General features: G+C 36.0%; 1 protein-coding gene across 2 annotated transcripts; it reads left to right on the top strand.

The window, feature by feature from the left end:
* The first annotated feature begins 2986 nt into the window (after positions 1-2986).
* On the top strand, positions 2987-15344 carry LOC139974471 (uncharacterized). 2 transcript variants are annotated; one of them, XM_071981648.1, is made up of 9 exons: positions 2987-3169; positions 3344-3439; positions 4357-4608; positions 4979-5062; positions 9105-9263; positions 9839-10044; positions 10558-10848; positions 11735-12002; positions 12441-15344. In XM_071981648.1, exons 1-9 carry the CDS (start codon positions 3088-3090, stop codon positions 12689-12691), a joined length of 1689 nt encoding a protein of 562 aa, XP_071837749.1. In that variant the 5' UTR covers positions 2987-3087; the 3' UTR covers positions 12692-15344. The 2 variants fall into 2 exon arrangements, with proteins under 2 accessions (XP_071837749.1, XP_071837750.1); XM_071981649.1 differs by lacking the exon at positions 4979-5062.
* The last annotated feature ends 1095 nt before the right edge of the window (positions 15345-16439 follow it).

Here is a 16439-nt window from a genome sequence, read left to right as displayed (position 1 = left end):
GCTAAGAAGCGCACAACAATAAACTGTGAGCGAAGCGAACAGAAAAAAAAAATACCAAGATGCTAGGGGACCTTCAGTGATCCATTGGGTCCGGTAAGGGTCTATGTGGCCCCGACATGCAAATTAATGGACATTCAATGTAAAGTGATATCGGGTTCGATAAAACAATCTTATTTCTATAGACTTTTATCTAGTTTGAGCAAAACATTGGCCAAACGGCTGCTGGATTTTGGGAGGGAAGACTGTTGAATGGTGAGGATGAATGGTGAGGATGAGGTCCACGGATCTTAAATTCTTAGCGCGGGGTGGTAATATCAGTCAGCCTGAAAACCAAAATGCATTTTCAAATATATATGGAGCAATAACAGGGATTCCAAACCTAGGGGCATGTACTGATTCGAAGACAAAATGTGATTGATCTTCACAACATAGATATTTTGGGGGGAAATGTCATTACTGGCGACAACTAGTAGGGCTGGGGGGACATTTGCCCCCGCCAGATAATAGTAAGTTAAAATGGCCCTGGAACTTCCAGTTAAAGTATAATTTGTGCTTTGGCTTCGACGTCTGACACTGAGCATTATTACCGACGATATCTCATGATCCAAATCGAGAGTGCGGATGAGTGGAAGTGAGGGTGGTGGTGGGGGGGGGGGGGGAGTTTAGTCCACATAGACTAGGGGACTATCGGGTCTGGGTCTGTCTTGCTTTCCGGCCATCGGGCGCGTGTTTTGCGTTGAATCCTACTAGTCTAATTGCACTGAAATGTTCGTTGAATACCGACACATGTTTATAGTATTCTTTATCTCTCATAGTCTGTACCACACACAATGTTCACTCAGATTTGTACTACACTAATAGTATTTTACATTCATATAATTTATATGCGACAGAAGATCTGCAAATTAAACCATAGTCATGACGTTCCTGAACGACAGTACTTACAATGTGCTTTAAAGGACATAATCAGTCGCCACAACATGACCTTTGAATATCATTTGACTAACTATTTAATGATTTCTTGATTCCCTCACAAGAGTTTGTAATGATGTTTCATAAGACAGACATTTATCTATAGGGTACTATGTTTAATTTGAGAACTGCACTCCTGCAAAAGTAGGGCTTCGGCATTCAAACTCGGAGTTGATGGAAGTGTTCGGCAAAGTGGTCTTCCAACAAGTTCGGTGTCACTAGACGGAGCCGCATTTGAGACAAACTAGCAGTTTCATTCTGGTGCACCAAATTTCGTATATCACTCAGAGCTTTTGGTAGGGGTGTCCCGGGGGCTTCATCAGGGACTTGATATTTGTTCGATATCAGCAAACTAATTTTTGTTTTAAGGAAATTAATTTCGATATGAACAATTATTAGCTACTCGAATTGCAAATAGCAGATAACATAATCAAATAATTGTTGATATAATGAGGCCAGGACAGGGTCACTTGAAACAGAGAGAACGAACCTCGTGACACTGCACTATTATTCGGTTACAACGAATAAATCGAATCGACGGCTCAGCGGTTATTGGCGTTTTTGTTTTTATTGGGGGAGTCCGGGGCCTTTAAAGAAACTTTTAGAACAATAGTTCCAGATGATATTGGCTGATAAGTGCACAACCATAGACTGCGAGCGAACGAACGGAAGAAAAATCCCACTGTAAGAGATTCTAGAGGACCTTTTGTGATCCGTTGGGCCACTGTCCGGTAAGGGTCCTTGTGTCCCCGACAAGCTCTGAGGTATTTGCAAAGTTGGGACATTGATACATTGCTTCAATTGTCTTCCATTCGTATTGGCTCTGAGGAAACAATCTTATTTGTATAGTCTTTATCTAATTTGAACAAACATTGGCCAAACGGCTTCTCGACTGCCAAATAATTGCTGATAGCATGACAAAATTGTTGATATCATAAAATATCGAATAAAAAAGTATAATGGCTTGTCATACGCCCGGAGGAATGAGGCAAGGACAGAGTCACTAAAACAAAGAGAACGAACCACGCGACACTGCACTGCTCTTCGGTCTGATGCAAAATTTCCAAAAGGGGAGATGGTTTGAGTGGCAGGTACCTCCTGATGCTCTAGTGTAATAGATCTTGATTTCATGCTAAAATTTCACTATGGTCACAGATCCACAGTCAACACCATAAAGACTGAGACCCCAGTTGGAGAAAACTTTAACCTTCCCACCCATACCATTAACGAAATGTCCCTACAGGGCATTGAATCGTTAGGTAGCCGTCCTGACCTAGTACGAATCAGCAGAGAGAGGCTGTGAATGCAACGCCTTCGCACCATTCAACCTTATGGGCTCAACATTCAGGAAGGACAAGACTAAAATTTCTTCTGTCCCCTCCTCCTTCTCCCCTTGCCCCCCCATCACCTTTCTTCTCATAGCTCTCTTCCACCCTTTTTTCTCCACACCTTTCTGTCTTTGTCCTTTTGCCAGTTTGTTCCCTACCCTCTTCCCTTAATCCTCTCTTTGTTCCTCCACTGTTTATCTCCTACCTCCCCTGTTGGTTTCTTTCTTTCTTCTACCCATCCCTTATTTACTAATCCCCTTACATCTGTCTCTTTGTGTTCACCATGCTCATTAACCTGTCTGTATCCTGTGTGTGTTTTTGTCCCTTCTGTTACTGTTACTGTTACTGTTACTTGTCATTTAGCCTTGGAAGAAGGCCAACTTACTTTTGCACCTAAAATTTCACTAATCACAAATTTAAAATTTTATAAATATCAAATTATTTCAATTGCAAAGAAATAGGTCTATTTATTGATTTTATATTATATAAAGATTGCTAACATTGTGTCTGCGCGCATAATTCTATAGAAGTAGACTTCATTCTATATACGAAAACGACATCATTTTTTTTCGATCAATAACGTTTTTCATTTTTCTTTTTCGTTTTTGGCGAATCGACTCTTAACAATAACGCTGAACGTTAATCATAAGAGTTGTTCCTTCACACGATATTTTTGTGTAGCCAAACGAAGATGTTAAAAGTTACTTAGTACTTTGATGAACTTAACAAGGAATTATCCAGAAATCTTAGTACTGTATAAATGCGTTGTACTAAACATTGAGTTAAGATGAATGAAATTCAGGTTTCGTCTATCATCCATTGTTTCCTTCTTGGTATTTGCATTCATTCTACGATGGCGGAAAGCGTTGGTAAGTAGAATAACGGAAATTAGTTCTAACTATTCATCTCATTAATTTGACGTTGTGAATTTAAAGACAAAACATGAATTAACAAACATGGATCAGTTATTATACTAGTAGCAAATATTCATTATGCCACTGCTTTGATGTTACTCTTTTAACTAACGGTTCTTATGGTTTCAGCGTTTTTCAAGTGTACAAAACCACAGTCATATAAAGATTCCGTTATGCCATGTGTTGGTAACTGTATCGATCAAATGGAGCGAATACCGAGTACCGGTAAGCAACAAGTTGTAATTTTAAGTAATATAAGAACTAATAAGTCTATCGAAGTAACAAATGCATTTTTTCACTACTAAGAAATAATGATTTCATCTTCATTTACATATTATATTCAAACGTATATGTCATATTCATCATAATAACAATTCTTAATTCATTGAAAGTTAGAGTGATGGTACAGTTTACCCAACCTCTCTATTTGACATACAACTCTTGAGATCATGACACAAAGGGAAATGAAAAAAAAGACAACACGATATCAATCTGTTTTAGAATGAAATGTATATATATATATATGTATGCTTATTTTCGTTACAAACGCAACACTAAGTTTATATTTTACTTTGGCATCGGATGCTCTGTGATCTGTTTCTTTAAACAGATGACCTGATATAAAACTTAATTGACCTTGAATTCCTGAAAGACACATATGAAGAATAATTGTTATTTACTTCCGTATAGCGTTGTATATATAACCCATATAAGTTCTCGTTGTTAAGTTGTGTATCAGGAATATTGTATTCGAATACTTACATTAAGTAATATATTAAGTATACCTCATTCCTTTAAAACACAACCTCTGACATAGATTTAGTTCATCATTATGTCATGCATGCAATTTGTTAATGAATAATAATGGAAAACAATATATGCTTTTGTATATCGTTATGTTAACGAAATGGTAATGAGTCAAACGTAAAGCTTAATGTAATGTCAGTGTTGTTAGGTTTCATATCAGTAGCTGTATATGTGGTAGACTTAATATAACAAATTCATAAATTGGTTAGTATTAAGCCTATGCAATTTACGTTCGAAACCTTCATTCGAATATTTCTCGGCAGGCATATTTCATATTGTATCTCTGACTGAATGCCTACAAATTGACAACTGGCACTGATCATTTCCGTTTACAGATGAGAGAATTAAAAAGGAAACAACCCTGGGTGGAATCAAATCAACACGGATGCCCTCTACAGATGTAATGCGATTATTTACGTCAACCCTTGAAACGTCAATAAGAACAACAAGTACGTTGGGAACGGAAATGGGTGACCGATCAACAACCTCGGTACAAACAACAGATGGGATGAGAATATTACCGTCAACTGATGAAATGACAACACGATCCGAGCGTTTGTTGTCAACAACAGTGATGCCTACAACAGGTAATGTGATAAAAAATGATGTATTTTTTTTAGTATTTGACTCAGTCGTAAAACAGATTGATATTCAACATTTGACAAGGTGAAGGTCAAAAAGTATTCGGCTTAACGTTGTCTGGACTATTTAAAAGAGAAGAACATATTTTGTTAATATATGTAGGTAATTATTTTACAAACGTATGCTAACGTTTAATCATATGTATATTCTTAAGTTTGTACGGGACCCAACGTATACTACCGGACCACTTAAAACTTAGTGTTATCATTGGAAATATTAACAAATATGATATTTTATCATTCAGTCATTAGATTCAATCAATAAACTAGCAAAATAAAACGTGTGAATTACTAATGACAACCATGCACTCCACAGATGAAACAACATTGCTTCTGTCAACCGATACAATAACAACCATCAACAAAAACGACTTTTCAACAACACATATGGTCTCAACAGGTAACGTGATGGCTTCATGTAGCTTCGTTTTCTCTGTACGTTTTGTCTGCTTTAATATTTAAAGAGGTCATAACACGGTCATATATGTCGATCATTGAAATGAAATATTTGGACAATTTGATAGACAAATATACAACTTTTTTGTTAAAAAACCGTTATTTTCGTGTAGAGAATATCAAATGAAAAAAAATAACGTCCCACCGTTGCTCGAAAAATAAGCAGTTTAACCTTCAGACTCAATGACGTCATTGCATGAACGATGTTTAGAATGACATGCACTGTCTGTACACGGCGTCGGGACGCGGTACATAAGCCTGTACGTTCCGAGGTAAACAAGTTCTAGTCTTATGAATTGTAAATACGTAAATGAATTTTTCGAGCAAAACTGCCGCTTCGGTGTGTCGTTGGTGGTTGCAGCAACACCAAATGGGAAGGAATCAGTCTTTATAGATATCCGAAAGATTCGAAAATCAGTAGAATATGGACTCAGTTTGTGCACAACACTCGGTCTGATTTTGCGTGTTCAGACTATAGCTATATATGTAGTGACCGTTTTGAACCACTTAGAAGTAAGATTGTTTCCATTCAACGCATGAATTAAAGTCACGATTTGGACTTCGCGGTAGTAGGGGAAGGGTACTCCTGCCCGGAAAGTACCCCACAATCAAACGGACCACAAACGACCGATCTCGGGGAGCCATCCGTAAGCACTACAAGTACAAGTACTGTAGTCAGTATTGAGAAGTTCGGACACCCCTAAGAAATACACGATTTCACTATGACAACCTACGGCAAGAGCCAGTTTCACGAAAAAATACAGGCTACAGTTATTTTCTCTCCAAAATCCTATTAGCAGTAGTACTAGGCCTAAGCATGACGTTAGGCATATCTGTACAGCAAGTCAAGTCGGTATCAGCAAATCAACCAAGCAAGATGCTCTAGAGAGGCAGAAGTCCAGGCTCAAGAAAACCAGTCAACAGTAGGGAAGGGTTGTTGATATGCATTTTTTCTGCTTTTAATGTAAAATTTAAGTATTCAGTTGCATATAAATTTTGATAACTGAGGTCACAATACGTTACAAGCAAGATACTGCCTGTATAACCATAGCAAAGCCTAGTTAATGATTTGTTCCTATTTTTGTTTTTATTCATTTGATCTTTTCCTTTCATTTCTTCCTTTGTTTTATTCATTTGACAATGATTAAGAATTACATTTGTAGTTTAAGGATTTCCCAAAATTTTCACTTTCATTGCTAACTGCTTCAGGGCAACAGCTTGTGTCTTTTAAAAACGATTTATGAATATTCAATGATCAACTTTTGTGTTTGATTAGTTTAAGGTGGTCATGCGTGAGTTTCCATACACTAAAATATTGGATGTTTTTATACAAATATTGGATGTATTCTTTTAAATATGGGATGTATTTTAGGAATTATGGGATGGAATGAATAGGGTATGCGAGTAGAGGACACAGTTTAGGGAAGATACTATAAGCCAAGTTTGCATAGTAAGAGGAACACAGAGGAAGGATAAGTTGAGATGGTTGTGCACAAGATCAAGATAATTTCTTATAATAACAACAGTGTTAGAGGAGAGGACCCGTATTTTCCTATAAGTTCAGTGGATTTCTTATAAGATGTATAACAGCCCTTGATTGAGTGACCTCATTGCAATGAATACACGATTCATGTGCATAGTAAACCCATTATTTTGCCTTAATATGTTTATTTTTCGTGTGAGCATTCCGCCTTTTCAAGTTGTCCCCACGATCTCAGAGTAAACCGACCCTACCCTCATGGGAAGGTGCCACTTGAAATTTTCCAAACCTAAGCATATAGTTTTGCCTGGTCACTGTGTTTTTGGCCGGCTACACCTGCATATAGGGTTTTCAGCATCTAGTCTCAGGATGAATGGTTGTTTGGGATGTATTATAAAATTCACTTCATAAAAATCTTGTTGAAGAATGGAATGCATGCTTTAGAAAGAGACTATTACCATCACCAGAAATGTAGCAAAGTTTGAAAAAAAAATGGATGTTTAATGTGTATGACTTTTATCAATCAAATAAGAAACATATGACAAAGAAATAATTCATTTTCTTAATTATTTTTAATTCATTCACTTTTTATGTAGTTTTTTTTTGTATAATATACAGACACGGGGTGTTTACCAATCAATTTTTATACAAATGAAATACATGAATATTCCTTTCATGGAAACATTGCAAAATTAAAACCATCAAATCCGAATGCCATTTAAGCGATGCTTCATGCTGACGATATTTGTCCCTGTGTCGGCAAGCGGTAATTGGTCCAGTTCTGGATGTTGGAACCCCACATACTCAGCAGAAGGGAAGCACTCCCTAATCTTTGTAACTGCACAAGCAGGAATGGTCACTCTAGTGTTTTTTTGCCAAGATACCCCAACACCACCTGACTAGTTGCCTGTAAGCAACATATCTGTAACGCCTGTCAGAAAAAAATAATAATAAAATGCATCATAACAAAACACTGAATCAAGCCCATTGAATTGAATGTTTCCAATAGGCAACGAACCGAAAGGTGCATATAAGATTTGGAAGCGAAACAATAAATTGTGAAAAAATGTATCCACTAACTCAAAAAGGAGTGTTTCATTTTTTTACAGGATTTATTTCTAACTTCTGTGTAGATTTTTTCAAATACTCTCCCACAAAGGTGAAGACACTGAAGAGTGGGGAAATGACCCATTTTCTCTGCACGTACATGTATGCAAATGCTATTCCCTTTTCCAGGTACAGGTAGGCACTGTATTTAGTTGATGAGTCGGTCTTGCAAGCAAGAAGCTCTGAGTTTACTTCATTTGTCTGAGTCATCTGTGTTCTGTCCTTGCACAAACAACATTATATCACTTGCGTCATTGAAACCAGGGAATAGCACCCGCTTTATGGGCCTAATAGTTTGATGGTATTCACCATTTTTTCATATTGCATTACAAATTTGAAATAAATATAAAACAAATTATTTCCAATCTGATTTACAGACCTATATCTGGCAATTGTAGATTCTGTAAATCCTGCTAAAATGTTTTCTTCACATATTTTTTCAACAAATCATAGTTTAGTTTAGTTTAGTTTAGTAGAAAAATGGCTTTCATGTAGTTCACACGACACCAAATATGAGACCATAGTACTACTAGTAGTAGTACATCTAGTAGTTGCGCGAAATGAACGTAACGACTCGATAATAAAGTTATCTTTTTCATAAGAAACATATAAATGTGGAACATTTAAACACAATACATTAAATCATGTACTGACCCTTCATTTACGTCAATTTGGAGCATATCAACGTCAGGAACTGCCGGAGCTTAGTCTCCCAAATCTCCTGCACCACCTCTCGCAACTGCCACTGGCTCGAATTGGTATGGTTGCAAACCAAATGCTTCTTCTTCATCATTGCTATTTTCGCTTATCGCTTAAACTCGACGAAGAGCAAGACATGCGCAATTCTATTTCTATCGTCGGAACTTTGATGAAAACGCGTTAACACACACTACACAGTGTAACACACAGTACACAATGATATCAGCGTAGCGTCGTTCATACAATGACGTCACGAGGCTAATCGCTGCAAAATTTGGTTTTCTCACTTCCGGGTTCAGAATGCGTCATAGTTCGTTATTTCATTTGATATTTTCTACAAGAAAATAACGTTTTTTAACAAAAAAGTTATATATTTGTCTATCAAATTGTCCAAATATTTCATTTCAAGGATCGACATATGACCGTGTCATGACCTCTTTAAATGATAAATCAACATCCTGTCAATCTCCAGCAGTTCTTTCGTCTGAAAGTTCAGTTCACATGCACCTTCACAAGCTGACAAATCATGAATGTTTGTCTGAGTTGCGAACATACGACAGTATTAGTTTCTTAGTCTGTATACACTGTTTCAAAGTTAACAACGTTGATACAGATTTATTTTAGTTTAGATGGTTTTAAAGAGTTAACGTGAACTGAAAACGATTGAAAAGAAACTGACGCTGATCATTTCCTTTTACAGATGAGAGAATTAAACAGAAAACATCTTTGAGTGGAATCAAGTCAACATGGATGCCCTCTACGGATGAAATGCGGTTTTTTACGTCAACCGTTGAAACGCCATCGACAACTACAGCTTCAAAAACATTTGAGCTATCAACAACACGGATGCCCACAACAGGTGATTTAAAATGTATACCATTTAGTCTACAATTACTTCAGTTCACAATTGGAGAAACAATTGTAAGAAATACATAGACAAACGTGAATTCCCTACCGCTTGGCTTTCTAAAGTATCTCTATTGCATAACGTGTCAACAGTGAGACACTAATATAAATAACAATACTTGATTGAACAGTAAACATGTTTACATATTTTAAAGCTAAAAGTTTCATCTCTCAATCAGATTATGTCGAATACCAATAACGAGCCTACCAATAACATAACCACTCACAACATATATTCTTCGCAATATGCTGAAATACTCTCGGTTTAATTGAATTTGCACATGTTAGAAACAAACTGCAGTGGTTAAACTACAAGTTAGGATATTATGTAGTTACTCTCATAATGATAGTTGAAATAAATATTACAGCATTATAGAGAATTCTTCTGAGAAATTATATCTCCGTTCGGAATTTCTAAATGTTTACACATTTGGCCAGGTGAGCATTGGAAAGTACAGACATGTTGTTGAATGCATAGTTAATAGCAATTATTGCAATGGCCGGCTTGAAAATTTCTTTTTACTTCAGTATCCTGTCCAACCAACATGTTATGGATGAACTGTTCATGCCAAACTACGTGCGATGATCCCGACGGACTCCATGGATGTTTTAAGAGCTGTCATGATGAACCAGGTTATACGTGTGTCTGTCCAGATGGCTTCTTAATCAGAGATGGAGCATGCATTCCGTTGAATGAATGCGGATGCTACCGTTCGCCCACAGGAGTCATTTCGGTATGTTCACATAACTCGCATGTTCCGCATTGCTTAACTACTTATGTACGAAAAAGTGTTAGAGAGTGTAAATAAAATCATTGTCCATGAAATAAAATAGCTTGCACAGTTTGTGTTTTATCATGGCTTTACATACTGCGGTGAAGAAATTACCTTGCTTTAACCTTTTACGACAAGGTTGTAAGATGACAAAGTTCTTTTGTAGCGTATTTGTAAGGTTATTGGTTGTTATTAGTCAGATTTGGATATCACTTACGATATCTTTAAGTGGGGCAGAATCATAAATTGTCAGGTTTGTTTGAAAATATTTAGAAGGTGTGACAGGATTACCATTCAATTTACTAATTGTTTTGTTTGACAGTCTGAATGTTTCGTAATCGAGAAAATATTATTCCAATTACATTTAGACCCCAAAAGACAATTAATATAAAATTAAATTTTCCACTTATGAAATGAAATCTTGTTTTTGCCCTGTGAACTTTTTTGCTTTTAATCTGTAACATTTCTGCACAGAACGGATCATCATATGCCAACTTAAACTGCACAAGACTTTGCACATGTGACAATGATGTTCTCCACTGTGAAGAATACTCTTGCAGTCATAATGCAACATGCCAGAACCAAGGTCAAAGTTCATATTGCGAGTGTAAAGAGAGCTACTGGGGAAATGGTACGACTTGTCAAGTAATCACAAACTGTCAGGATGTTTATAATGGTTTGTCCACCGAAGAGGGCATTTATTCGATACGTCCACCTTCTTGGCCACATGAACCATTCCCAGTTTATTGCAAAGATGGTTGGATGGTAAGTTTTCTTTTGGACACCACCATACTGATTATTTCATATTTTTGTACAACTCTCAATACGAAATAAAAATAAACCTACTCAAATGGAAAATTCAAATGAGTAAATGTTTTTGTGTAGATGCTTAATATTTAAAGAATCTAAAACTTCTTGAAGTTAAACTGTCATTATTAATATGAACACTACACTTGTGGTCAAGAGATTTTCTTAATCATAGAAAGTACAACAACTTATCAACGATTGATCAAATAGATTTTAAGTACACGTGGCTGCACACTGTAATGTTCCTAGCCTCCTAACAAACTGCGGAGTTGATATCACCCTGTGATCAGCTAAGCAAGAGATGAGATTGGGGATATTACACTGAATCTAGCCATCTCTCATCAATATATTTGCAGCTTAATTACCATCAGAGATTGTTCCTAAAGATGACTAATATGATAACTATATGTTCATACCATCAGGTTTCCTGGTAAATTTTCACCAGTGATACCTAACGTTCGCAAATTGAGTAATGAATGCTAATTGAGATGTACCATCTTTGTGAACGTTCATGTAGGAATTGGATGAGACAACGTTTTTTATTATAATTAAGAAACAACGTTTCTTATTATAAATGAGATAAATTATAACGTAGATAAATGATATAATAGTAGCATCACCGGTATTTTCTTACTTATCATTTGGAGGCATTCGTTTGCGCACAAATTCATATAAAGTTGAGCAATTGTAAGATCTCTTCCAGACGCACAAGTTCATATAAAGTTGAGCAATTGTAAGATCTCTTCCAGACGCCACTCTTTTATCCCTCAGTAAAAAATTATATTATTTAAAAAATATTCAACGTGTGTATAATTAATGAAATTAGTGGTTGCTTTTTATACAGTTGTTTCAGAAGCGGGTTGGTGGTTCTGTGTCATTTAACAATAGTTGGACTACATACAGAGATGGGTTTGGTGATCTCAGTTCTAGTTTCTGGCTTGGAAATGAGAAATTACACGTCATATCAGCTCAGAGAGATCATCAACTAAGAATTGATATTTGGTTCAACAATACCTATGATGAGAGTGCATATCTTCATTACAACCTGTTTCGAATCAGCTCCGAGGCAACACAATACGAGATAACGCTTGGGAGCTACACAGGGAGCTTCGGTACGTATTGTTTCGCGAATAGCAATAACCTCCGAACAAATTCAAGTTAGTAATGTTTTATGACTGAATGTAAGACGTATAGTTTTTTATGTTTTAGTATATGTATCAGGACCACTTAGGACGTGTGGAAGGGTGAAAGAACTGGAATTTCTAATCTATAAATGCTTTTACAAACAATCGAAAGGTAAACAATAATGGTTTAGACTAATATTGTTAACCTTCATTCTTGTACATGTTAACGGAAGCTTTTGACACAATATCTGAATCACTTTTAATTAGTATGTTGAATCTTAACAGTGGTAATTTATAGGAATTATACATACTATTTAAGTTTCTGACATTATTTAGCTAACTATTGTATAAGTTTTGGTAAGTTTCACAAATTATTCTTATGAAATTGAAAATATTATTATTATCACTTTCTTTAATATCAAACAGAATATGACTACATGGATTACCATCGAGATATGAAATTTACTACCTACGATCAGGAAAATGACAGAGCTTCACAAAATTGTGCTAGTGATGATAGGCATCCCGGCGGCTGGTGGTTCAATTCTTGCTATGCTGTTATGTTGAATGGAATCTACGGTGGCTCTTGGGATACAGGTATCTGTTTGTTTCAAAGGATTACACGTGATAAAAACTGTTCTGTTGTAGAAGTGGATATGAAAATAAAGCCGTTGTGAGGCTCTTCTTACAGATGTTGGTGAACATTTCTTCTGTGAAGTTGTGGTACCCACGGATCTTTAAAAACAATGCTCTGCTTGCTGGATGTCAAATGTTAATCGTTAGGGCGAGAAAGAGGACCGGAGTAATTTTGACAATTCGGTTTAAAGAACATTCAATGAACTTGATAATCAGGCGGCTTACACGTATAGCTTAATAAAACGTGACATGTGAAATTGTACACAGGGGTGTAACGATGAATGTTACAAATGAGAGTGACGGAGAAGTAACTTTGTGAGTTATTACTCCCCATTTGTTAGCATCCTACCTCGACATTCTACTGCTATGCTGTAAACTTCAATGGAATCTACGGTGACCCATGGCCGAATGGTGTTGTCTGTTTCAAAGGGATACGTTAGATAGGAACTGTAGTGTTGCATCAATGGATTTGAAAATTAAGCCGGTTTTATGGCCAACGCATATATAGTGTCAATGACCATTTACCAGAGAAACGTCTCAACTCATATGGTGGAAGTGTCTTAACTGGTTGTGGGATGTTCACAACAACAGCTTCTACATAAAGATAACATTTAAACTTGCAACATGTCAAACAACTATATATTAATCGGTTAAGTAATTAAATACCATTTTGTGATACAAAGGCAACTACCAGTATGAAGAGTCACACAGGAATGAATCAACATGTTCCGGATTTAGCGGATTAATAGTAGCCTAGATGCCATTTGCATAAAGAAACGCAAAATAAAATTTGTATTACGAAGTCAATAAATATTATAGAAATACCACAGAAGTATTCGGCTAACAAGATAGTTATCAATAGTTCCGATTCTAAAAAAGTGAAGAAGACCGCGTGACACATTTTATCCTTGAACTAGTTGCATGACTATTTAATTGAAGCTGTGGGAATAATAAGACAACTATCCTATTTTTTAAATCTTGAGAAAACGTGAGTAAGATGACAATGGCAGTGAAATTTGAGAAAGTATGATTACCTTTGGATGACATTGCGTTATGTAAATTATTTAAGATTCTGTTTAATATGGTTTTTTTATAATATAATGCACATGGTAAAGAATAGTTCAGTGTGTAATCATAAGGCATAGGATACTTTATTCATATAGTTTAGGATAGTTCAGTGTTTCAGTAAAGTTATTCCAGTATAAAATGACACTTGAAGAAAGGTACTTTAATGAAAACCAGTTTGTAGGAGAGACATCACATGATAAAATGTTAATATCGTGGCCTTATTATACTCTAGACAGATATAAGGCTATACAATGCTCTAATATCAGATGGAAAAAGAATAAAAATATGTATTCTGAAATCAGGTGTTGCTGCAGGATTATAATAATATTTTAATGACCTCTTAATATTGTGTTGTTTACCTTAACATGATACCACACAGGAGCAATGTGTATTATGACTGGTAAATTTGAATATGCCAATAAAAAATATTTTTACCTTTTACCAAAGATAAACGTATGGAGGATTATGTGATAAAGATCAAACAATATAGTAATATTTAGCCATGGCCTTTGTTATGTGATTGTCATATCTTATTCCATCATCAATGCACACTTACATAAAGATATATTTTATGGGAGATACTCTCAAGCATGATACACCATAAATACGTTAGAAGAGACTCATAGGACTAGAAAAGGCTGACAGCCTTCTTCATTTTCCGAGCTTATAGAACGATATGCTTTATCGATTGTTCTTTTCTAGCTCTAGGGAAAAAAAAACAGGATTGTTGTTTATGCTTTCATTTATGTTGATCTTTTTTCATACATTCATTGTCATTCAACATCAAGACGATCTCTTGACAGTTTTAGAAATTTTAATAGATATTCACCAGCAGGCCACACTATAATCGATCGCGAAAAGTGTCCCATGTAATAATAACGACTTTATGATTACTTGTTATTATTGCCTATCGTATTAGACCCCATTTCATTACGCTAATTAGGATGAGTTAATATCTGAGGCGCCTATCATAACATGTTTTCATTGACAAAAACAACTATTCGCACGAACTTGCAAAGGCATTGATTTAACGAAAGCCTCTGATCTAGCAAAGTTATAAAGTTGTTACCAGGAAGCTTTGATTTCTCTCAACTGAGGCGGTAAATGCTTTGTTGAAGTTTACTGATTTAGAATGATTTAAAAAAGAAAACACACACGTTACTTTCGTAACGTAGTAAATCGCCAGCGATGGACACTGCTTCGTCAACGTTTATAGTTCTTGCTTTCGTCTTGACATTTTCTTAAATCCTACGCTAGTGGATAGCTTTTGTAAGTTAACACAGAAATAATGTACTCGACTATATCATTTAATCACTTATAATGTTCTAAAGCGAACGGGGAAATACATTTTTCACTGCAGCATGATTCGAACATGTGACCAGGGGTCAAACCCCACTTATATTTGATACGACAGAGAAGTCATCTAAGTCACTAGTTTGAACCCTGTCAGAGACATATGTGTTATTGCTCCTTTATTAGTAATTGCCAGCATTCAGTTTCCTAACTTTCATTCTGACATAAATGGGTAACATATATTTAACTAATTGAAGTGTTTTGTCATACAGCGTCACCTATTTCATGTTCCGCCGAATTCCCATATTGGGATAGCGCAGCGTATATTGTAGAATAAACAGACTTGTACATGGCTACCATTTTGTCTCACGTTTATTTATATTCATTACCGGTTTATGGCCACCACCACCGGACTTGACACTAATAGCGACAATAGTGAGAATATATGTAAGGCAGGTTTACACTATATCTTATCTCTCAAACAGTTAAGTCTTCGCATAAACTAAATATGTTAGAAGTTTTTCTTGCATTTAAATGACTAAAACTATGTAATTTTCTAACAAATAACAACTGTTCTTAGTGTGTAACTACAGCGATTCATTTTGCAGTTGATGAACTTCACACGTTTGATTGTAATAGTAACATAAAGCTTTCAAATGCACCATTTATCACATATCACAAGGAAGATTAATTTAAAACTAATTAATCTTTACATTATAAACCGCTGTGATTCGCTGTGATTTACGTCGACCTTCGAAACGTCAATAAAAGTATTTTAAAGAACTCTGCCGTTTACCAGAAGACCGCAACCTACGAGTTGGAACATAGAAATGTATAAGATATTGCAGTCTGGTGCCATATTATTGATTGTCATCCAAGTAAAGGTCATATTTCTGTACTACATTATTCGTGGACGAAACGGCAAACAGCTAGGTGGCAAAACTGCGTTTGGTACTAGGGGAGGAGGGATTTTATCTTAGGTAATCAAGAGGAGGGGTGGCTCCCTGCACTTTGAGAAAGGTCGGTAAGCCGGAGGGTGCTTTGATGCAAAAAGGGGTTAGAGGAACAGGGTGAGCAACCATTGGAAGCTTGTACCTTAAGCTTTGATCAGAAAGTGCTCTTGCCATTATTAATTCAAACTAACTATCAGTTCATTGCATTGCAATCTTAAACATAATTCTTTTTCGAGTAGCTCTTTGAATGAGTAGCACTTTCATTTCTCTAGTAAATAGATAAAAATGGTCTCAAGTATGGTAAATGGTATCATGGTATAACCCTGAATCATAGCAATTCACGTCACAGCAAGGAAATGTTTTATCACATGAAATACCCGTATTTTAAATCAAAAACGTGGAATAACGAGTGCTACAGCTTAAAACGATTGTTAAAGTTGGATGATAAAGACGAAGTATAGTCCCCCCCCCCCCC

The sequence above is a fragment of the Apostichopus japonicus genome, chromosome 9, assembly GCF_037975245.1.
Source record: "Apostichopus japonicus isolate 1M-3 chromosome 9, ASM3797524v1, whole genome shotgun sequence".
NCBI lineage: Eukaryota > Metazoa > Echinodermata > Holothuroidea > Aspidochirotida > Stichopodidae > Apostichopus > Apostichopus japonicus.
Note: the sequence above shows the minus strand (reverse complement) of the source record. Positions and strands in the feature narration are given on the sequence as shown.

Excerpts from the sequence above, each read along its gene's own strand:
- LOC139974471 (XM_071981648.1), top strand. The coding sequence starts at position 3,088 with ATGAATGAAATTCAGGTTTCGTCTATCATCCATTGTTTCCTTCTTGGT. Across the intron at positions 3,170-3,343 it reads TACGATGGCGGAAAGCGTTG|CGTTTTTCAAGTGTACAAAA; the intron begins GTAAGTAGAATA and ends TTATGGTTTCAG. Across the intron at positions 12,003-12,440 it reads GAGCTACACAGGGAGCTTCG|AATATGACTACATGGATTAC; the intron begins GTACGTATTGTT and ends AATATCAAACAG.